At 48.3% G+C, this 24,030-nt stretch overlaps 1 protein-coding gene across 1 annotated transcript; it reads left to right on the top strand.

Annotated features, from left to right (window-relative positions):
• Nucleotides 1–204: 204 nt before the first annotated feature.
• On the top strand, nucleotides 205–13,348 carry BCL2L14 (BCL2 like 14; the record flags this gene model as incomplete). Its single annotated transcript, XM_084267547.1, has 6 exons — nucleotides 205–266; nucleotides 7,573–7,956; nucleotides 10,192–10,347; nucleotides 11,273–11,340; nucleotides 12,294–12,566; nucleotides 13,307–13,348. The coding sequence occupies exons 2-6, from the start codon at nucleotides 7,578–7,580 to the stop codon at nucleotides 13,346–13,348; spliced, it is 918 nt and encodes a 305-aa protein (XP_084123673.1). The 5' UTR covers nucleotides 205–266; nucleotides 7,573–7,577.
• Between the last annotated feature and the right edge of the window lie 10,682 nt (nucleotides 13,349–24,030).

The raw sequence follows: 24,030 nt of genomic DNA, 5'->3' as shown, positions 1-24,030 counted from the left end.
AGCTGACATACTGAGCAGCGTTCTCACAAGGAAGTTCGTGGGGCTCTGCTTTCCTCACTGCAAGCACAGCGCCCTTCCCAGCGAGAGCTGATAACGCAAGTGTTGGTGAAGGGCTGAAAATATCGATTAGAAGCAGCGAGCTTCAGGTTTCTGAAGGGAGGCTGCAAGACGCTGGCTCTAGCTAAACAAGCCTAGCTGCTGGAAGAGGAGGAGAAAGGCTCGAGATCAGCAGGCACTCAGGGTCGCTGGGGCAGGAGACCTGGAAGGTAATAAACTCCCCTTTTCTTCTACTGAATTTGGTTTCTCTTGTATCATGCTTGGATGACTGTAACCCAGCACGAGACCTCTGAATCTTATTTGTATATGGACTCAATAGCTATATGTTTATCATTGTTAATTTAGATGCTAAACAACGTACTTTCAGGTTTAGCTGTGGTGTCAGAACAGGAAGCTTGGCTGCTGTTAGCTGTATGCTTTTGAAAGAGACCAACATATCTAGCCCAGGAGAGCAAAGTCTTATTCTGCCAACCACACTACTGTTAGCTGTGGAAGGTCAAATTTATATTTGGGACTATGCCAGTGTATTCATGGAGACTTAAATGCTTACCTCATGTCCGTGCAGTTCAAGCTAGGTCACCTTTTGCTGGTAAGATGCCTTCATTTACAACTGGGAGAAAGTCTAATACAAGCAAGTAAATGGTGGAAGTGATTCAGCGGGTGACACGCTCCCCTGAAATCACCAGTAACTAGATCTGCTCTTCCCTGTTTGCTCCTAGACCTTTGCTGCACCATCACAGTTGATTTAGTCTACTGGAGGTCATAGATACCTGCCTTACTGTTTCTGCTGGTGCTGAAAGCCAAGTAGTGCAGCCCTTGCCTTCTAGAGGCCGTGTCTTTGGCAGCCTCTCAGCTTTGAATAGGAGAAATACTTCTGGACAGCTGCAGACTAGCAGGCAACTTTTCTGCCGAAAGATACGCATCAGCATAGAGCTTCTTATACAGGATGTGCTGTACCTGTTGCACAAAAACAGGTACATGAAAAGCCTGTTGCCACCAGGGATGTTTTCCTTGGCATCCTTGTGCCATGCTCAGTCCCCAATTTAGTTCAGATTAAATAAGGGGTGCATAATCCTTCAGCTTGCGGGTTACTGCTTTCCATCCCAGAGGCAACCGTGTTGCGGCACCAAGGGGAGAGAGGCCCTTTCTGGGGTGCTTGTGTATAAAGCAAACCTTCCACGGCACCTGTACAGTTTAAAATAATCCAGCCTCTCTCTCACAGACAGCACCTATAGGTAAGGGATTTATGAAAATGATTCATAAAAACATTTCTCCAGGAAAGTGTGCTGCTTACGTACTAATGAAGTCTGCAGAGTGGCAATGGTTCTGCTTTTCTCCACATGAACTATGAGTAATGTAGGGTTATACACCTAGAGGAAAGGGTCTAGTTTAAGGAGCTGGGAGAGCATCCCTGGCCTTTGCTTTCCCCTGCACAGGAATCCCCAATACCACCTGCTCCAATCTGCTCTTCCGTATTGGAGAGCAGAGCTGAAGGGAAAGACCCGTACCCAGGATGAGTCAGTAAGGTAAAGAGCAGCACATTTATTGTTAGTGCTCTTCTCCCCAGTTGCCTCAGAAATAAAGTGTTTTATTTAAACCTGGCGTTCCAGGCAAGCAAGCACATCTCTGTCTCTGCTGGTTGAAAGAAGAGCGCTAGACCAGACCCAAGCGGCTCATACTGAGAGGAAACAGCCTCAAGATGTACCCAGGAGGCTCAGATTGGATGTTAGGAAAAATTTCTTCACTAGAAGGGTTGTCAAGCACTGGAACAGGCTGCCCAGGGAAGTGGTGGAGTCACCATCCCTGGAAGTATACTTAAAAGGCATACAGACATGGTGCTTAGGGACAGGGTTTAGTGGGAAACTTGGCAGTATTAGTTTTACAGGTGTACTCAATGATCTTAAAGGGCCTTTCTAATCTAAATGATTCTGTGATTCTATGATACTTCTGTGGCCATTTCTGGGGGACTTCCTTCACTTCTCCTTTCTCTTTTGCCAAACGGCAGGGTCAGTCAGCACTAAAATTGCCTTGGCTTGGTCAGGGTCCCTAACTAAGCCTTTTGGAGGTAAATCCCAGGGCTGTCCATGAGGCAGGGAGATGGACCTTCCCGTGGGGGGAAATAGTGGTAGAGCATGTCTGTGCCCTGTGGGCACCTGAGGAAGAATGACAAGAGGCACGCCAGCAGGGTTAGGAGGCAAGGAGGGGTTGGGGAAGCGTGAGTGCAACACCCAGATTGGGGCTCAAGCAGCATCTGTGGTGAGCATGGGCTGAGAGAACTAGTAGAGTTTGACACCGTGGTGGTTTGCAGCTACACATGCAACTATGTATTAATAAATAACAGCAATAAAACACCCACCAAGAAATAGCATGTCCAGGATAACACATGGTACAGTTTGCCAAACATGGGCCTACGTCTCAACACCCTCTACATCAGCAGTTATTTCATCTGTACGTGAACCTCCAGGCTACCCTTCCTCCTAACAAACATTAACCAGGCATCCTGCTCATATATCTCCTTTTTATGGTTCCCTTTCCATATCCCACCTGCTCAGCCCCATACAATAAACTCCTCGAGCTTTTAGTTGACTATCACTGCAATTGGCCCAGCATGGTGTTACAGTGCTATAAGTCTTGAAGGGGTATTTTTATGGACACACGGAAGTTTAGCCAGCACTGGCTCTCGGAGGCTCCACGGTGAAGTGGGTTTGTCACTCATGGTGCTCACAGAAGATCGTCTCTGCTTTTGCCAAACTCCTCCATCCTGGCAGGTAGTTCTTGGAGTAGGTGGAGGGTTACAACCAAATGTACTACTAGGAACGTTGGAAGTTCAGTTTCTGTTTTCTGGAATCTGGAGTGTGGATGTGACATTTGGTGATAAGAGGAAAAGGCCTGGAGGAGAGTGAAGAGGGTGGGGGTAACACTGCTCCCCTAGAGCCTGTAAGATACAGAAGATTAAAAACATAGACCAGAATTTTTAAGTAGACAGAATGATACCATGGCTTCTGCTCTCCATAATCCAACCCTCTGAGTTTCTTTTAATCATCCTAGGAAATAATATGCAGGTTTGGGGTTTTAGCAGGACTTCCAAGTACTCGTCAAACCGAATCAATGCTTGCATTACAAAAGCCTTCTTTATAGCGACTCATTTCCAAGAAAGGAGGAGTTCATGCAAAGCGAGTTCTGTTTCTGCAAAAGGCCTGGCTCATCTCTGGCCCATGCCAGACAGGACATTGCAGAAATAGTCTGATTATAGTATGAAGAAGTAAGTCTAAAAAGAGACCTAAGTAACCAATTAAGATTTCAAACTTTAAAATGACCTGAAAAACAATTTAGCTACTGGTGGTCTCCTTTATAAATGCTTGCCAGCATACAGCAATATCTCCTTTTCTTACTACCTGTTAAGCAATGCCATAAACGAGCTATAAACAGTGACACCTTGCTCTTTTTTTATGCTCCTCTGGCCTTATCGTATATACAGGGGTGAGATTTCTTACAGACAGGCCAGTGCTTAAAAAAGTCCCAGTGAGAAGCTCCTACACCACATTTTTTACCAACATGAGTTGTTTCATTTCTCAGAGGCTCCCCATCAGAGCGAGGTGCAGGCTTAGCTGTACCGTGGCATCTGATGTCTAAGTGCTTATTTGATGTTCTGTACTACCAAGCTGTAATACTACCAAGACCTCCTGCTATCAGCCTGCACTTAGCTGCATTTAGGAGTCCAACCTTTGAACTCTTATTTGATTTTTTATCTGCACAGCCACCTCAGGTAGGGCTGCTCTCAACATACAATAGCCCAGTGTATGGGGCTGTAAGAGTTCTTTTAGAGCTACTGCCAGTAATTCCTCTTGCTGTTTGGGAATGAATTTTTGTATTATTTTATACAATTGATTTATAATTTATGTAGGTTTTCTGTGTACAGATTACTGACTTTTGTATCATTATTTATATTAGAGAAGAATGAGCTTGTATGCATGTTACACAAATTATTTTGGGTCTATGAAGAGTACCCATGGTGGGGAAGGCCGTGATGTTTTAGTGGTTTCAGTGCCTGATCTGAGGGGCAAAGTTAGATCTTTCCATGGAGGAACTTGAATTTGCATAAAGCATTGAACAATGAACAAGGGTGGCATAGCCTTTAAAATTTTTCCTCTATTTCTGGAAAAAAACCTTAAAAATAAATGCTTGGCCTGGTTTCCAAGGCAAAGTGCCTGCTCCTGGGCTCACTGACTGGCTGAAGGGATTTGCCTTACTTTCTGTGTAGACACTGAGGAGTGTGGTGCAGCTTAAAACACTCTATAAGCTACTCAGGTTCACACCGAGTAGCTTATGGAGCGGAAGATGGGTTCAAACAGTCACAGGGCACAGCAAGCTCCCCTCTCCCAGGCACAGGAGCAAAGCAGCGGCAGCCCCCAGCCTGCCTTGCATCCTTTCAGTTCTCCTTTCCCCTCCCCTCAGTGTTTCTAGCTCCCAGTTCTTTTTCTCCACCTAGTTTGTTTCTCGTAACCGTCTCTTGCCGACGGAGCTTTCAGTTTCCCTTGCGGGTTCGTTAAAGCCACTTGCACAGATGCTGAGAAAAGACACAGAGCTCCTGCTGCTCCTTTGAGTATCTCAAGGCAGGAACTGGCAGGAGACAGGGCAGCTTGTGCTACTTCCCCTGACCTCCAAACGGCCCTGGACGTGTCCAGCAAACAGAGACTCACCTTGGCATGACGCAGGGAGCAAGACGCCTCAGGGGAGTACTGGGCCCTTCGCAGGACAGGGCTTCTGCTGGAGCCCAGAGTGCTCTTTGGAAACAACATAATGGCTTGTACTTTAGATGCTGTTGGGTTAAACTTTCATCCGACATCCCTGTTCCCACGTGAAGTTTAGATCTCTAAGCATTGAATTGTGAGCAGAAAGCTGAGCAAGGTGAACCCCAGGCTTGTACTGGGAAGAACGTTTCAGGGAGGCTGTTGCCATGTGTTTGAGACAGGCCTGCCCTGGGCTTGGGTTGGTGATGTGCCAGTAGCCTAACTTGAGCACGTCTGGGAGATTACGTTTTGGCTCACTCATGGCATGACTTAGCGTAGCAGCCCCCTGAGAAATAAAGGTGTCATCCTTCCTTTCTCGACCAATATATACGCTGGGTGTTTTTCTCTCTTTTTTCCCCCTTCTCCCTATCACACTACTCCTGTTCTCACTTCCTTATAGACTGTCCTAAAGTGGAAGTGGAAGCCACCGATATCCTAGAGCGGCATCTGAAACAGTCCTTTCTCTTGAGGGAAAAATAGAGTCTCTAATACAGGATGCAGACTGTGAGCTGCATAGATGCATTTAGCAGTGCATGGTTAGAGGAACTGTCACATTGGAACTACAAAGCAATACTTCCAAGGTTTCTTCCTCCTCAACCCTTTCCCTTTCTTCTTTTCCTGTCTCCTTCCTGCTCCCCTTTTCTTTCCTCATCCTCTTCCCTGCTAAGGGCATTGCTGAACTAAGGTTTGGAGTTGGTCTAATTTCTGATGCTCATAAGCAGAGTTTGGGGGTTTTGGATGGTCTGTTTTTTTCCTTGTGTTGTCTCAACTCCAGCACCACAAACATGGTGGTGGAAGCATGGTGGAAGTGCGTGGCTTATCTAAGTTCTGTTGCATTGGTGGCTTTCTGCTTCTAATGGCAGAACACCACTGAGTGCCACAACACCAATTTTTTTTTAAATAACTTAAAAGGCTGCAGATGTGAAACTTAATCTAAATGAAGTTAAAATCTTAAAATAAAAGTAGTATTGAAAACAAGGTGATGAATTAGCTGAGCTTTGTTTCTTTCCACAACTTGCTGGAGCAGAGAAATCTTGTCTGATTATTTGGTCACTTCCAACTTTTTTGTTAACCCCCTTTAAGTGTGTCACCACCTATATCCAGAAGATGAATGGGATCCTCTATGCCCAAGTAGTGAAATGAGATGCATGTGAGGTGAGGTGTCTCTTCCAAATAGAGCTGCTCAGGAGTTTAAAGCCAGACTTTTCCTGAAGGTGAGCCAGTATCATCCTGTGGATTTTCATGGGCATGAAAATTACATGAGCTGAATTGCACTTCATATATGCATAGGACTTGTTTCACCCTCATACTTAGGAATGAGGAAGTTTTAAGGTGAGTACCAGGTGAATCATAACACAACCACTTGCGGTTTTCAGGGGTTTGAAGGAAGCAGCTAGTGACCTCAGACCTCTGTGCAGTAGACAGATGATCTACAGTTAAAGTGGCAATCTCCCTGCTCTGAGCCTTGCACCTCTAATGAAGCAGGGTACCTAGGTCCCTTCATACACCTTTGCCATGCCTGGAAACCCCTGCAGAATAAGGCTGCACTAGAAAGCTGCCTCCTACAATGCAGCTCCTCAGTTGTGAATTAGGAGAGGTGGCTTTGCTCTTATCCCAGGGGCAGAAGTTAAAAATAGATGGGAGAGCAAGGCACACCCCCTTCCCACTGACTTCCCTTTGGACTCGGGGGTGGGGGGGTGTTTAGTTCGCAAATGTGAGTCTTCACGCTTCAGATTTAAACATCCTGTCGGGTACATCAGCAAGAGACACCCCAGAGATGGGTGCTGGGTACACACACAGTTTTGTCAAACTCTGCAGGAACCCCTGGAGAGACATGCTGCAGAGAGCCTGCTGCCGGTGGCCTGAGCTACCAGCTCCAACCTCTAAAACCTCACCTGGGCCCTGCAGAAGAGGCCTTCTCAGGCCACTGCCTCACAGCTGGCCCCTCCTGTTTCTTCCTCTTTCTCCTCTGCCTTGAGGGAGGCCAGGTGGGCAGCGTGGGTAGCTGCAGAGCGTAGGGAAACAGGAAGGTGGCAAAATGCAGGTGCGTGCTGTGGGGTTGCTACGTTAATTTGGACAGGAACAAGTTACCCTAGGTAAGTGCCACCACACCATCCATCGCACGCAGGTCCCCCAGAAGCAAAAGAGCCAGTTGAGGGCACTGTGATAGGTAACAACCGTGCCTTTTTCAAATGTCTGGGCTAGTTCTTGCTTGCTCTCCTACCTGGAACACTCAAGGCCCAAATTTGTCAAAGCTTCCTCTGAAAGCACCACCATCCTGTGATCAGATCCTTGCTCATTTGAGTAACGGTATATGCTTTTCCTTTGCAATGTTTTGATGAATATTATTTCCTTCCACCCTGAGAATCGGTTATTGTTGTTCTGAGCTTTGCTTTCTTCCTGTGCTGCACCCCAGCCACTGAATAATCCTTAAATTTCTTCATCTTTCCTGTCTAAACTGCCAAATGCAGTTAAGAGCAATGCAGCAGACCTCTTATTCCTGTGCTTTGATGGCCCTGATGGCCATCTGAGGTATCTCTCAGTAACCAAATTCTCTTTCTAAAAACAGTGCTTATCTGGCTCCCAGCTACTGTAATGTTCTTTACAACACCAAGGCTTATAAGGTGTTTGGTGAAAGGCTCTGTAGAAATGTCACATACAATTTGATATTCATGAAAAAACATCTGTTCCCTAGGCCATTAAAACTAAGAACTTTTTCTTGCAGGGACCATGATGTCTTCGCCAAACGATGCCTTTATGGAAGAAATACTGCTGGAAGACGATGAGCAAGACAGCATAGAATACAAAATTCTAATGGCCTACGCCCAGAGACGGTTATCTGTCAGCAAATATGGGAAACTTCTGAAAAATGAGGCCAATGCGCAGAAATCATCACCCTCAAGCTGGAGAAGGATTTACCCTGTACTTCAGGGTCTAGGGGTGCAACAGCAGGGCAAAAAGGAAGAAAAACTAAAATGGTCACCAGGACAACGTATGCAACTTTTATGTCGCAGAGGAGAGCTGGAAAACCAAGGTCACAGAACACGTTTTGTAGTTTCTGAGGCAGAATCTGAGAGCTGTCGAAAAGAGAATTCTCAGCACCAGATAAGTACGTCCTAGGTCTTTCCTGTGGCCATTCGTCTTTTAAACTCCCTCTAAACAGCTTAACTGGCCGATGCCCTGTGGCATGGCAGGAGGAAGAGGTGGTTCCTTTCACTTTTTGGTTCTCTCTCACACTAGCTCTATCCATTTCTGATTTGGAAGGCAGATTGCCAGGCCTGCAGCAGTGCTTGCTCACACAAGGTTCATGCCTGTGACAGGCTTTTCTGGTTTTCATTCCATGGTGGAATATGTGGTTCTTCCCCGAGCACTGTTTTTTTCTTTTTCATACTGGGTTAGAAATTGAACATAAAACTCTAGTCAGACTGAAGATCTCAACACTGAAATCAAGGAAGAGAAGTTTTTTGAGGGGCTCATTCAAGGAGCACAATACAGACTGGACATTGAAGTCAGGAGTGCTAGATTCTGTTTGAAGCTCTGCTGCCAAGCAGTTGGCAGTGACAGGCCTCAAGGCCAGAGCAGCCCTTGTCTCTGGGTCACCTCTCATAACCCCACCATATATCTTAAATAGGAACAGCCTGCCAGAGTTAGATCTACCTGTCCTTTACACATTGGTATTATATTAAGCCTGAACCCGCCCACCCACATGTTGGAAGAAGAGGAGGTAGGTGGCTGTAATCCACCTGACATCCAGGGATCACATCCACACAAACACCTTGAACACCAACCCCCAGAGACAGCCCCCCATCAGGTCCTGCACTGCAGGCAACGAGAATTTACCTTTTCTGCTCTGGAAAATAACTCACACCTTAACTTCTCACAGAAGGCTGAGAGAGGAGGATGAGGTATCCCTGTAAGACACCGTACACAGTATCAGATAGGTTTCCATACCATTTTCATCTGCACAAAGTAAAGGATCTTCTGTTTCATTTGCCCCAGCCTCGTACCGTGGGTGTCGCAGCAGTTGTTCCCCCTCTTCCACTGCATTGAAAGATATTTCTAAAAACTATCAGTCAGTGACTTCTCCAGCCTAAAACCCCACCCCTGATCACTTTAACTGTGCTGGGCCAGCTCCTACCCACCTAGCCTGTAATTCTCCCTCCTTCCAAATCCAGCTGCATCTCTCCAGAAAGGGTCTCTGCCTCAGCCCAGTGCCTTTTGCCAGGGGAAAATAATGATAACTTTCCATCATTTGGGTGCCAGAGACATATATCTGCATGTAAATATCTGGCTTTATGTCTATTATTTTATTTTTGCATCACCAAGGAAACCATTTGACTGTTTGGGTGCAATCACTTGATGGCCCTGCGGGGTACATCACCGTGTTCCCTGGAGCATGGGTGCAGCACAGCCTTGAGGCAAAAACTCCCCCTGGATCCTGTCTGGCTTCAAACCTGGGCTTTACTTGCCCTTCAGCAGTCTGCTGGACAGATTCCTAAATCATCATCATTATTATTCTTGTTATTGTTATTCTTATTACCCACTTACACTGCTAACAGCTGCGCTGTGAGCTTGCCCAGGCCATTCTGCAGCAAATAGGGGTACTTTTGAGGATTATACCCAACTAAATCAAAGGCCTGTTCCATTTAAAACCAGTTGCCTAATCTTAGGTTCCCAAAGTCCCGAACAGCCTGATCCCCTTCCTAGAAAGTTTAGCAGCTCCCTGGCAAGCTCTGCAAGCCCGGGAGGGGATGGGTCATTACCTGAGGGAGAAAGCCAGTCTGGTAGCTGAGTTGTCCCAGTACTCACATCTGGTTAGTACAGCAGTATCAGGGACACCAGGAGCTTTTGTGCTGGAGGTACCTCTAAAGTCTGCTTCTCCTTTGCTTGGGATTAGCCCACGGGAACAAAGAAAAAGCACTCAAATACATCATCTTTTCTGAATATGGACCTACAGATGAGCTAATCATGGGCAATACCACTCTCACAGTAGGGTCTAAAATTCCAAGTGCTACAGAGCAGTACTCTTGTGTGTGTTTCTTAGTGCACGGCGTGCTTCTGGCTTGCAAGGATGTACGCTAGTGAGCAACACTCACGCCTGCTTCTGCACAGCCTCTCCATAGGCAGCTGCTGCTCATGTATGGCAAGGGCTTGTACTGCTTTGCTTGTCTCTAAATTATTACTGCTTGATCTGAAGCAACAGCAAAGCCCCAGCATGGGGAAATGTATCTCTTGGTACCCCATGGGCATTCCACCTCAGGGGGCATGTAAACCAGTAAATCAGTGAATTATTTCCTGGAAAGATTAATTGCCTTCTTTATTTCCCACCCTCCTTCCCAATCAGGTGAAACAACAGATGTCAACCACATTGCAGACAAACTTGTCAAGCTCGTTACTTCCACATCCCAGGAACCTCCTTCAGATGTGGGATTCAAGGGTCTAGATGAGCCTGTGTGTGAGAAACAACTCACTAGCTGTCCTACTGAGGGCGAGGAGCTTGGTAAGTGTGAAGAATTTCATGCCCACAGCCAGTACAACAGGTGGGGACTGCACACAGAGGCATTTTCACTAGACATGGTGAGGCACTCAGGACTTCTGTGGTAAGAAGCTGTAAAGAAGGAACTTTACCCTGCTGGTTCTTGCACTGCTGCCCACGTTTTCTGGGACTGCCCTTGCAGTCCTCTAACAAGTCCTGCCTGCTACTGCAACTCAAGGGAGCATCCTTAAAAATCCAAGGAGGTGTGACATGAGAAAAGGAGGATGAAGGTAAAGGGATGGAAGGTGACAGAGCAGCGGTAGGAGTGGCAGGGCTGGGGGCAGAGTAACACACTGGGGTTATAAGACCAGTCCTTGGGGCAATAATATCTTGGTCAATCCCTCTTTGGTGATGGGACAACAGTGCTTTGTTAGAAGTCTGACCTGCTTGTCTTCCATGATGTCTGCAGAGATTTAGTTTTAATGTGGGCGTTCTAGGGATTCCTGGTCAGAAGAGGGATTCTGCTGTTTTCCTTAACCTAAGACTTTGTCCTAATGAACTGCTGAAGGTGCAATTGGTAATGGTGAAGGGATTTGTTTTTTCCCTAATTTTAGGTCCATTATCATAGATTCCACTAGCTGCTCTTCCGTTCTGGCTTAATATCACACAAACCCCTCAAAGCCCAAAGGGCTGGCAGTGGGATGCTAAAGCCCTTTCCCAGATTCTTAAGTGGAGCAAAACATCGGGCAGAAGGAGAGACGGCACCGCTTGCTCCACACCAACTAGACCAGCGAGCTTCTGCTTAAAGCCCAGATACACAACTCTCCGTGCCTTTCCCACAAAACAGCAGTTCCTTTCACAATTAAGTGGTGCAGAGACTCTCACCACAGTTTACTATAAGGATTCTACTAGGAGGCCGTGATATTTATGTTACTCTCTTCTTTAACAGATGAAGAGAAGCTAATACGCATGATAGTTTCGATGTTGAGACATTCAGGGGACCGACTAGAGGAAAAGGTAACACCTCCTGTTTTCAGGAGCTACACAGGCTACAGTGGGAGAGAGGTGACACTTCTCTTGGGAGCAAATGTTTTTGTAACTTAGTGCACTCGGCCTCTTTCCTGAATTTCTCTGCTGACATCCAGGGCTTTCTGAAACCTTCACCTTTCATCCTGAAATCTTTCATAAGACCAGAGGACTAGCAGAGATGTCTGTTGGGGTGGGGGGAGAAGGTGACAAAAACATGCATTTCTAAGAGGAGTCACTCACCTCACACACATTGAGTTTCATGGCATGTAGAGCACTTGACTGACTCTGTGACGTATTCGGTGTATAAGCTGATCCCGGTGGAAGGGGAGAAACTCTACAGCTCTTAGCACTACCACATTTTGAAAGCCCTGCCCAAAACCTACAGAACCCCTGCATGAGTCCATTAGTTGGAGTGGGTGTTTTCTCTGTCAAAGATATAGGCATTTGTTCCCTTCTTCAGTTGCATGTTCTGCTCTAAAAAGATATAGTCCCACACGGAGGACATGCCTAGCTCCTGCTGCAGAGAGTTACTCAGATGCAGATCAGAAAGACCATGGCTGAGCAAACAGAGCTTGACATGGCAGCTGTTGCCAGCACTTCTCATAACCTTGCCTTTACCATCATCTTCCAATCGTTCCTGTATTCCCATGTCTCCTCATTGGCACGTCTCAGTATCAGCATCACTCTTCTTTTCCTTTCCCTCTCTCTGCTGCTGTCATTCAAATGCAAAAAACCTGGAGATTTTTTTTTTGAGGAAAAACATAGAGCCACTGCCAGAGCCTGAAGGAACAGCTTTACAGTGAGGTGTGGGGTTTGTGTTTTGTCTCTTGACTCCACCACCACAATGAGACTACATTGGATGCTCTCCTTTCCCAATGAGATGGGGAAAGCTATACCAACAAAAGCGGCTCAACTTAACCAGTACTTATTCTTATTTTCAGATCAAAAAGGACAGGGTTTTGTCTCAGTGCTTTAAAAACATGCTGTCCTACCCCTTCTTCGAGAGGATCACCGATTTGTTCCTGGAGGGTGTCTCGGCAGATCCAGCAAGAGAACCAGGAAGCCAAATACAATGTGCCAAAGTTGCCTTTACAATGGAAGTCACCACCAGACTTACTGCTCTGGACACTCACCCTATGAGACAGGTCATGGGCTTCGGATTGAAGTACCTCAGAGACCATTTCAAGCCCTGGATTCGGGACCAGGGTGGCTGGGTATGCATTTTGCCTCCCTTGACTGGCGCGTAGCCTAAGGCACCTTGAAGCAGCACACTTCCACTGAGCTAACACAGCCCAGATGTGAACAAAACCAAACTGCATAGTCTTTAATGCAGCGTGTGGAATTACTTGCCACAGGATATCTTCTGTGCTGCAAGTATTTACTTACATAGGTCCAAAAAATCAATAGGAGACATTCATGGAGAGTTGTTAAGCGTTAAACACTATTCTTGGCACAGTCTCTCCATCACAAAGAGCTGAAGGCTGGGAGAAACACCAGGAAACTACATGCTTGCCCTGATCCTACACTTCTCCCTGGAAGTCTGCTGTCAGCAGGTTCTGGGGACAGCACAGGAGTTCAGCAGTTCACACTGTCTGCCCTTACGGTGCACTGTGCTTCCACTTTCCCCACAGAAAGGCATCTGCTTATCTTCATACCCCACTTTCTGAGTCAGCTGAGCAAGAGCTCTCTTGTCAGCAGTGGCGCTGAGCTGCTGCTGCCGTAGGCCACTTACCTGGAGTTGCTGGGAGGTGCTTACAGTGGAGATCCTCCTCCTTTTGTGCTTCTCCAAATGAATGGAAGCATTCAGCAGCTGTACAGCCCACATCCATGGGAACAGAGAGCACGCGAGGTCACGAAATCCTACTGGCAAACGTACTGGCAGGGTTGAAATTAGGAAATTAGGATGAGGGTCCACATTGCTTTTATAATGGTAACTTTTCTTTCTATGTTACAGGAGAAGGCTTTGACTTCACTGGATGAGGAAGAAGTAGAGTAATCATGACCGAATTCATTCTTCAGGATGTCTGAGCCCTCAATCAGGAACACTCAAGCTCTTACCCCAACCCAATGCCAGAATAATTCATTGTTATCTATTTTTATTTTTTTCCATGTAAGGCTGGAGTGCTGCATGGCTAACTCCAACCTTGGTTGGCTAACTCAATGGATGCACTTCCAGCTCCCCTGGAGCACTCAGACCCACAGCGAGTGATTCCAGGTACCTTTCTGAGTAGACATGCTTGCCACTACTGCTAGAGATGGGTGATAAAGTGCAAACATTAGGAAAATATCAAAACATGCAATCAAGAACCACTGGACTGTGATCAACCATCAACCAAGCGAGACAAGTGCTGCCAGCTCCCTGTGGTTCGTAGTGGTACCATCTGTTATCAGTTCCGCAGTCCCTTGTTAGAAGGGACCATGCCACCCATTTCCTTTCTCTCTGTCTCCCCCCATCTCTTTCCCTGATTAGATTTTCCAAAATACTGATGCCATTTTATACTGCTGAAAGGGACAGGCTGAGGTTAATGAGGGCTTTTTACCCCAGTGCCTTCTGCACATGCACAAGGAAACATACTTGATCTGCATGTGGGTGCTTTTAATGTGAACTCTTGGTTTAAACCCCTTCAAAGTGTAGTGCAATGGATGTTGACTTTGATGTCATTACCTTGTCCATTAACGTGGAAGATACAAATACCACTGGTGCTTTGTAGTCCAAGAAATGTAGAACTCACCCTGCCGTGCCGCTTTTCCTCCTTACTCAGAAGCAGCTCAGTGTGATGGGTGATCTCAGGGACTTCTCCATAGGCTGAACTGGCCCTTCAGCCACTGACAACAAGTGATCCAACCAGAGCTCTCTAACCTGTCAGTGCAGCAGCAGCGGCAGGAAGCGCAGCGCATCCGTCAGAGTGGAGGCGGACCCCAGTGAAGCCCTTCACGATCTCCAGGTTTGCTTTGTGACCTGGCTAGCTGATGACTCTTGGCTTCCTGTCTCCTGTAAATCGCCAGTGGAGAAAGAGGGAACTCAGGACATGTGCTGAAGCTGTAAAACTGTGGAATTGATGCTGTGATTCTCCAGTACAAACCAGTAACCTTCCCTGAACAGGCTCTCTGCTTCTCAGCGAGACGCCCTGCCGTCACGGGTATTCCTTCTGCACGTACACGAACGACAAGGATTGCACAAAGATGTTATTACCAAATCATTAAATGGAATGAAAGTAACAAAAAGCATTTTAACTGGATTCATAAAACATGCAATGCCATCAAAGATCAAGGGGTTTTTTTTTAATAAACCTTAAACTTTCACCTCGTGTATAGCAAACTGTCTCTGTTTGGACATACACGGGTGAAGCAGAAGACAGGTTAGTTGGAAGAGCTCTACCTTTGTTTCCCTTCCTCAAAGGAGTCAGGAAATACTTGTTATATCTCTACACTGTAAATCTAAGGTTCCCTTACATGTAAAGAACATCTTTCTGATCACATGAGATGGCCCCAAAGTAGGGATGATTTGTGGGGGAGAGGCAAGCTCTTACCCGAAAATGTTCATCTCTTTCCGTCTCTTTCTCCAACATCTTTTTCCTGTGGAAAGACACCCTGTGACGCGTTGCACCCTCCCACACATTGGAGGCTGCTGCTTTTATTACACATTTGATCGGTTTCTAAAGCAGACTTGTCAGCTAGAACTTGGCTCTGAAGAACTAGATCTGCTTCCATTTTAATTACACTAAAACTAGACTGGGTCTGCCAGCCTACACCAGTTTGCCATTAGCTGGGTGTTAGCTTACAGGAGTCACTTTTAAAGTTTTCTCTGCTGGAATAACAGCCTGCTGCTTAGTGAGGTGCACATTCTGTGCCTGCAAGGGTGGCTTTCCAGCTGAAGGCTTAGCAGCCCCTAAGCCCACACTTGTCTCTCGTCCCCACTTTGGTACCTCAGGGCCAGTTTCATGCCAAGAGCGGAGCCAACGGCAAAAAAAGACCATCTTGGATGGGATGAGAGAACTAGCCATCTAAGAAGAGATATTCAGCTGGTTTTTATTTTTCTCTGGGTTGTTAAGAGGGGTTTGGGGTTTTTTTTCAGTAGCAGTAGGGGCCAGCACAGGAAACCAGCCAAGTAAGCTGTTTCTTATTTAGCCATCCTTAACATTTGTCCTCCACATCAGTTAGGTTTTTCTTTAAGACCCATCTACTCCTTTTATGGCAGGAATCTGTGGTAATTGCCTTGCTGCAACGATGGCTGGGGTTTGTTCTAAGAGCAGTCAGCAACCGGCACGAACTAACAAAGCTCTACCACTGGCTCAACCAGGCTTCAAATCACTGCCTTTTTTAATCCATGACTACTAAACTAGCAGTAGACGAATGCACGTGCTCTGGGTATGCATGGAAGCAGGAGGGGTGTTGTGAGGGAGGGTGACTGGCCATGCCTTTGTTTTACATTGACCTTCCACAAGACACCTTCGCCTGTGTTTGGCGGTAGGATGCCAGTTTGGGGTGTCACTGTTGAAGGCAGGCAGGGAGGTTTGCTGTTAAAGCAAAAAGAGTCACTCAGGACTTGTCTTACTGTGTATCTGCCCAGGTCAGCATCACGTTATCTGCTGCATCAGCAAGCTTGATTTTGAAGTGATCTGATTCCACTCTGCATTAAGGTTGCAACGACAGAGTCCAGCCCAGCAGCAGATGTTGCTGGGATTTATTTTTAAAGGCCACTAGAAGTGTCCCACAGCTTCCTTCTGCCCTGCGTTAAAGGGGGTCAGTCCACTGGGGCACCCATGAAGATGCCTGGGAGCTGCTGTCTCAGCCTAACATCACCCTTGGAGAGCTGGGGCACTACACAGCAAGTGGAACTGGCCCTGGCTGCCCCAAACATTTTGCTGGTCTGCTACTTACCTTTGCTTTACCTCTTGGGGGGATACTAGTCTTTCAAATCTCAGGAAATGCTGGCAAATCCAATGTTTCCCTGAAATAGGCTGATGAGGCGTAGGGAGGCATCCCTGGGTCTTCTCACAGCATCATGTGATCTCCCTCTTTTTAAGCTGCTTCCCCTTCCTCTCCTTCCTAAAGGTGAGTAATGTGCTACTACTACGGACACATGGGTGTGAGTAGGCAAAAAAGGAGCAGGTGGATGAAAGGGAATTGCAGCGAAGCACCGAGGGGAACAGCTTCACCGAGGGGGAACAGCTTCACCGAGGGGGAACAGCTTCACTGAGGGGGGAACAGCTTCACCGAGGGGAACAGCTTCACTGAGGGGGGAACAGCTTCACCGAGGGGAACAGCTTCACCGAGGGGAACAGCTTCACTGAGCGGGGAACAGCTTCACCGAGGGGGAACAGCTTCACCGAGGGGAACAGCTTCACTGAGCGGGGAACAGCTTCACCGAGGGGGAAAAGCTTCACCGAGGGGAACAGCTTCACTGAGGGGAACAGCTCGATAGGTGCTGTTGTCTGAAAAGTGGATTTACTGCTGAGGACTTGTCTGCTGTAAAGGCTCACAGCCTGGAACAAGTTCAGGGTTAAAAGTTCACAGCCAGGGTGTGTTAGTGCAAGTGAGGGGTGAGAACCAAGCAGAAAATATTGCAGCTGATTGCCTTGCTTGTTCTTTATCCCTGGCTGTGATGCTCTTGCCAGGGATGGTGTAAACCCCACAGAAGAAATTCCAGCTCCATTGCAGCAGGTTGTGGGGTTAGGAGATGTTCTGGGATTGAAGCTGCTGCTGACCCATCCTAGTCAACCCACAGAGGAGGTTTCTCCTTTGTCCCGTGGCTTGCTCCACCTCCTCTCTGCAGCGGAAGCTGAAACCTTTTTCCTGCAGGAATGCAGAGACAATGTGTTTTCCTGTCTGGGGCAGTACAAACAATGGCTTGAAAAAAGGCTTCTTCCTGGAGTCAGCGTCTTTACTGACTGATGCGATCTCAGTGCTTGATTTTCATGACAATATTTCCCTTGTCTTTCTATCCCAGAGTCACTTTTTTTCCCTAAGCTCAGATGCTTCCCAGCCAAAGCCAGCAAGCTAAATGGTAAACTAACTGAGGTCATCACCGATGCTGGAGAGAAGTGGGACTTCAGTTCTTAGAAGTTAAACACCCAAAGTGGAACTTTCTCTCTGCTACTGCAGTGGTTCTGCTTTAAATATTCATTACACGCAGCGCTGCAATGGAAAATTTGGGTTATGCTTACGTTATCCTCCCTGGAGATCTGAACCTGGATTTCCTTGTGTGCCGGCTGGCTGTTCTAACCCCTGTCAGCGTGGATAATACTCCCACTTGGAGAACAGCACCAGCATTATCCTCTCTGCTCACCCCCAACCTCACAGATGCATCCAGGGGAGCGTTTGCTAGGTGGGCCCTGTCTGCTAAACAGGCAGGGAGCTCCCTGCCGCTCAGACTGCGGGCACTGCTCGTGCCTGGCAGCAGGCACACGGGCACAGGGGGGACTGGTGGTGTTAAGCAAGGCCCGATGGAAGTCTTTGGTGATGCCTCAGTATTCAGTACAGGTGCCAGTAGTGAAATTAAAACCTTTTGGTGGCTCAAGGCTCTAGGAGGAGCCAGAGGCAGGAGTAGGAACCACACCAGGATACAGGAGAACTACTCTCACGCTCTGTATTTAAGGTAGCAGCGTGTGCCTGGCTTCAGCTGGCTTGTTTGTTGTTTTGGGGTTTTTTGGTTTGTGGGTTTTTTTTTCTTTCATCAAGTTTTCATCTTTGCATCTTGGGGAAGGGGCCTTCCTGTGAGCACCTGGGTTACAAAGATTTTCTGTGGGGCAGGGGATATGGGAATTGCTTCAGTCATCATCACCGTGTTAAGTAATCAGAGAAAAGTGAGAGTGACCTTGTGACTGGCCTTCCCTGGCAAAGCTAGGGAAGGCTGCTAATAGCAGCCAGGTCTCATGCTTTCCCTTGCCAGTCCCGGCAGCAAAAAGCCCTGAGAGAGCTCTTCAACCTCTCCCAGAGAAACCCTGAAGGATTACTTCCCCAGGTAGTGTTTTGGGGTATTCAAAATTGTTGTAGAATCTGGGGCTCATATTTGCTGTACTGTATCCTTCCAGGTGAACAGGAATGACCTGGTTACTTTCTCTCCAGAAGTGGGAAAGTGAAGGCTTTTAACAGAAAGATGAGCTCTCCAATGCCATCCTCTCCAGGAGCCAGAGGGGAATTATATAAATTATATATATAAGCCACAGCACTTAGACGTGTCCATTGCAGAGATGTGTTGCATCGTGCTGACCCGTAGCTTCTCTGTAGGAACAGTGACAATGAAAACACACTGCACAAGCCGGGTGTACAGGCAGACAGGTGATTTCTGTGCGGCTTCTTCCCAGCTCAGCATTCACACAGAGAAAGCTCAGCAATTTCTGCTGGAGTTGGGAGCATTCACCACCTCCCCTATTACAGCCTGTCCTGCTCTTTTTTTAATCTGTCATGCAGAGAGGGACGCTGCAGCCACTCACTGCCCCCTGGTTTGCACCCATCCGTATAGAGGCATCCATCTGTATCCCACCTTGGGGTGGTACTCGGGTGACTGTCACCAAAATACAGGGCATAATTTGTTCCACTTTTACTGCAGCCAGCTTGGGGCAGCGATCGCTGTGATCCCCCAGCTCACAAAGGAACCTGTGAAGGTTGCTGAGCAAGAGGGGTCCTGCACAGACTGTAGCGATCAGGATCTCAGTGCCTAGCCAAGTAAGGGCACAAGTTAAAACAAAACCCGAACCATAAGAGTTTAAACACCTGACCCTGAACCTAAAACCAGGTTGCATATCTAACAGACCTCAGAATGTCTATTAGATCCCGGGTCCTCCCTGAAGAGGGATTTCTGCCCATCCAGAGGGGGTCGTGCAGGAGTTGGTGCAGCTACAAAATGCACATGCCCATGGAAACCATAGAATCACAGAATCATAGGGGTTGGAAGGGACCTCCAGAGATCACCAGGTCCAACCATCCTGCCAAAGCAGGTTCCCTAGGACATATTGCACAGATAGGTATCCAGACAGGTCTTGAATATCTCCAGAGATGGAGACTCCACCACCTCCCTGGGCAGCCTGTCCCAGGGCTCTGTCACCCTCACCGTGTAAAAGTTCTTCCCCATATTGGTGCGGAACTTCCTGTGCTCCAACTTGCAGCCATTGCCCCTTGTCCTGTCTCCACAGACCACTGAAAAGGGGCTGGCTAATTCCCCCTGCATCCCATACTTAAGATATTTATAAACATTAATAAGGTCCCCCCTTAGTCTTCTTTTCTCAAGGCTGAACAGTCCCAGCTCACTCAGCCTTAAACATTCACCCCGGTCCAAACTTGCTCCTGTTTACCTGTGCCCTGTGGTACCACACCACGCACCTGCTCCCTCTTCCTTTGCCACATCCCCGCAGGTGAAGACCAGATGGGGCGATGGGCCAGCCCTACCAAACGAGGAGGCACCTCCTGCTGGTTAAGTGAAACTTGCCCTTCAAGCCATAACAAGCAACCGAACAGGGGATGCCAGCGAGCCGGGAGCTCGCGTGCGCTCAGCGGAGCCTTGGTGTGAAGCCGCCTGTGAAAGCATTAGCAAGGCAGAGGGCAGGGTTCAGGGCCGAGGTCAGCTTTCTGCTTCTAATCAAGGCAAGTCGGAGTGGGCAAAGACAATCTCCCATTATGGGGTGGGCAGTGCCGGCCACCGCGTCAGGCGCAGCGTCTGCGTTCAATTAAAGGAGGCAAATTAGCCGTCGGTGCCAGAAGACAAACCAAAACGAGAGCCAGTTTGATGGACCAAAATTAAATGTGAGACAGGAAGAATTTATCAGCCCCACAGAAACGGTTGGAATAGGCGCTGGAAAGAAGCTTCAAGAAATCCATGGAAATGCTTTGAAGAGGAGTGACTCACCATCGCTTTGAAGGCTCAGTTTTCTTCTATTATTTTCTGCTTTTGAGAAAGGTTTTGGGATCCATAAACTGTATTTTGCTCTAAGTTGGGGTGGGGGTGTGCAGGGGTAACATACTTCTCCCCACTCCTTCGAATGCTATGGAGCAAACCACGCCTCCTGTTCGCTTACCACTGGGCCCCCGAAGGGCGATGATCCGCATCCCGCCCCGCGCTCCGTTTCGTGAGCCCAGCAGCGTGGAAAATGAGGGGGCTGTTCCAGGGTGCTGCTGCCATCGCTCCTCCTGCTCAGACAGAGCACAGGACAGTGCACAGGGAGGTGGCCAGATGTGCCTGCCTGGGTACTGAACACCAGAGCAGGGGAGAGGAGCAGGGAGACCTGCAAAACGCTGTAATTACCAGCGTTAAACGGCCTGCTTGTCCCACCACCGCTGGTGCTTTTCAAAGGAAAGGGTTGGAAAGTATCTTCTTATTTCACTTCCAGACAGTGACTCAAAGCAAGCAGGTCAGAAACCACCAAGGCAACAAATTCTCTGTTAATCTCACGTGCATGAGCCTGCGGTTCTTCCCTGAGGATTCGGTACGGACCCTCCCAAGCATCTCAGCCTAAAAGCCAGCCAGCTAATTACCTTCTTCTGTCCTCAGGATCTCTCTTCCAAGCAGCCCACGGGCAGATGAAGACTGGCTCTCTCTCAGCTATGGCAGCAGGCAGTAGTTTGCTGTAGCTGCTCCAAGACAACAAGAAAGATGAGCTGTCAGCTTCTTCGCACACATAGTGAAATAAAACGCTACAGAAACCCCAGACCCCCATATCTGTGACAAAGCTGCAATGAAACCAGTGGAGGGAGCTGTAATTACAAACAGGGTATTGAGCTCTAGGAAAAAAAAAACCTCAAACCAAACCCCATATAGATGTAAAAGATACATCAGATCACTGAGCCTGTTCTGTCTGGAAGGAACAGGCACAAAAATCTCCAGATATGAAACTAACATCACAGCTGTGACACAGCAGTAACAGGGAGAGGGGCAGATTCTTACTTGATGCTGCACATGAAGCTCAATTCCTGCTGCAGCCGCTCAGCCTCACAAGTAGCAAAGCTCCTCTGGGCTGGAGGGAGAGAGCGTTATGTTTAATGCCATCTTTGCCTACAGGCTTCCTTGGGTTTCACCCTGCAACTCTTCCATGTCACAAAATAACACGGGAATAGAAGCTGCCAGGGATCATTTTGAATAGGCAGTGGTCTCACAGGGCTCTGCAATAAAGGTGTACATCTTGTCAGAAACAAAAGGGGGAAAAAAGGGGGAAAAAGGGGGGAAAAAAGGGGGAAAAAAAGGGAAAAGCAACCTTTCCTCTGAAACGATCCTTTTTATGACTCTCAGTTGGCTCCCAGCAGCATGCCTGAGTCAGGAGACCAAATCCACCAAGTGCCTGCTTACAGCAAGAGCAGCTACTCGTGCCCAACAGCAAGGCAAACGCCAGGTAACTGGAGACAAACCAGGGAGGAATCCTGCAGTGAAGGAGCAGCCTGAATGGCCGAGCCCCCTCAGCTCGATAGGTGCTTTGCCTGTCGCCTTTTACAGTTGGTTTTATTGCTAAGATAAAATTAACTGAAGGAAGTACACAACGGGGCATAAGGATTACCTCTCTTGTCTACCTTCTTGGTCCTCTCTTTCTGGAGCCATCTAAAGATGGGCCTGGAGCATCTCCCCTATGGGGATAGGCTGAAAGAACTGGGGCTGTTCAGCCTTGAGAAAAGAAGACTAAGGGGGGACCTTATTAATGTTTATAAATGTCTGAAGCATTGGATGCAGGGGGAAATGGCCAGCCCCTTTTCAGTGGTCTGTGGGGACAGGACAAGGGGCAATGGCCTCAAGCTGGAGCACAGAAAGTTCCGCACCAACATGTGGAAGAACTTTTTCACAGTGAGGGTGACAGAGCCCTGGGACAGGCTGCCCAGGGGGGTTGTGGAGTCTCCTTCTCTGGAGATATTCAAGACCCATCTGGACGCCTACCAGTGCGACCTGCCCTAGGGAACCTGCTTTGGCAGGGGGGTTGGACCCGATGAGGTCTGGAGGTCCCTTCCAACCCCTACAGTTCTGTGATTCTGTAAAGAAGTGAGACAAACACCTGTGTGGTAGATGGAGCCAAGTACCCCTAAAGTAGCAGAAAAAACAGCTCCCCCTTTGCCACCCATTGCCCCAGCACTCACACTCAGACCTATGCTTCCTACTAAGACCTGAAGAAACCAAGAGCAACTCTTCCTTCCTGGTGCCATTCACCAAACGACTTTGCCTTGAGTTCTGGACTTATGGCAAGCCCATCCTTCTGTCTAAGTTCTGAGCAGTTTTTGTCTCTTTTAAGGAGAAAGAGAGATGCCTGTGAAGGAGACAAGTGGTATTCCTTCCCCTCCCCTTCTTCAAAATTTTAAATAATGTCTTTCCTACTCAATTACTCAAGTTTGACTGATGTCAGCTCTTTTCTCCAGCTGCTCAGGAAACCCCAGGAGGTGGGGACGTGGGATTGCCTGCAGAGAAGTGGTGCTGGGCTTCATGCCCCATGGGGAAGCTGCCAAAGAGCCCATCACATGTGTGCTCCTCTCCTCGCCCGCTTCACTACCGCTCCAGCTCCTCTCTTGGGGAGGAGGAGTTTGCTGCCCTTCCCCATCACCACTACATCAACCTCTGGGCCCATCTCCCCCTACCACGTTCTTCCTGCCCTGCTCCTTGCATGTGTGAACAGCAGAGCCCACCTGGCTCTAGGAGCACGTGGACCTTGGTTCTCACCCACCACATGTGGTTGATCAGGCTGCCAAGTTGCTCCTCAGCTGCTGTCAGCCCATATGCACAGCCCAGCACTGGAGGCACTGCCTTTTGGGCAGCCAAAACCAAGGAGGATGGGCAGGGGGCCAGGGGCATGTTTGGAGAGGTGGATGCAATGCAGAGGCAACACAGAGAGGACGTTTGGGCACCACACTGGAAGGAAAGGAGAGAGAAGTACATTCCTACAGAAAAGGATAAAAAAAAAATCAGCCTTCATCACTAGTGCTGCTGGTGGAACAACTTTTGATTAGAAGCATCTGAAAGTGGTTTTCTCCCATCAAGCCATTCATCCCCAACAGCTGGGGCTCAGAAGAGCAGCCCACATTAAGCCCTCCCCACAGCAGGGCTGCGGCCACGGGGTTTCTCCAAACGTTTGCAGGGTGGGAAGAAGAAAGGGGCGTCGAGGGAGGAATCGCTCTGTCTCCAGCGAGCCGAGCGTAACGGCTGGGAACACGCACCAGCGGAGGCGCTGGGGGTCTTTAAAGCACCCATTGCCTCATTTCAATCAAAAATTCATTGACAAGCTCCCCTCCTGTCCACAGCAGGGGTCAGTTTCCCATCTTTTCTTCCTTGGATTTTCAGCGCTGGGCATGTGTGCCTAAAATCTGGGTCTTTATCTGCTGCTCAACCAGCGTGTCGCAGCACCGCGCTCGTTCCCACAGCAGCCAGACCTGGTCTCTCAGCGAGCACGACGCAGCCTCCGCTGAGGAACGAGCCGCAAGAACGTGTTACGAGCCCTTGGAGGCCAAGGCCTGGTGTTCATTAGGAGCTCCACGTAACGAGCGCCGGGGGAGGTGCAAGGCAGGAAAGAGGCTGTACGCAGGCACAGAGCATGGGGGGTTTTATAACGCCTTCCCACAAGCACCAGGGAGCATACGGGAGGGCGAAGAGCTCTTAGCAGGCCAGGACATCTGAGCTGATGCCTGATGCATTGTCCCTGTCATCATCTCCTCATCCTGCTCCCCTGCTGCCCCCTCTGGGCAGCCCCACACCCTGACCATGGGTAATTCTTGCCT

This window comes from Gallinula chloropus, assembly GCF_964237585.1.
Source record: "Gallinula chloropus genome assembly, chromosome: 1".
Taxonomy (NCBI): domain Eukaryota; kingdom Metazoa; phylum Chordata; class Aves; order Gruiformes; family Rallidae; genus Gallinula; species Gallinula chloropus.
Note: the sequence above shows the minus strand (reverse complement) of the source record. Positions and strands in the feature narration are given on the sequence as shown.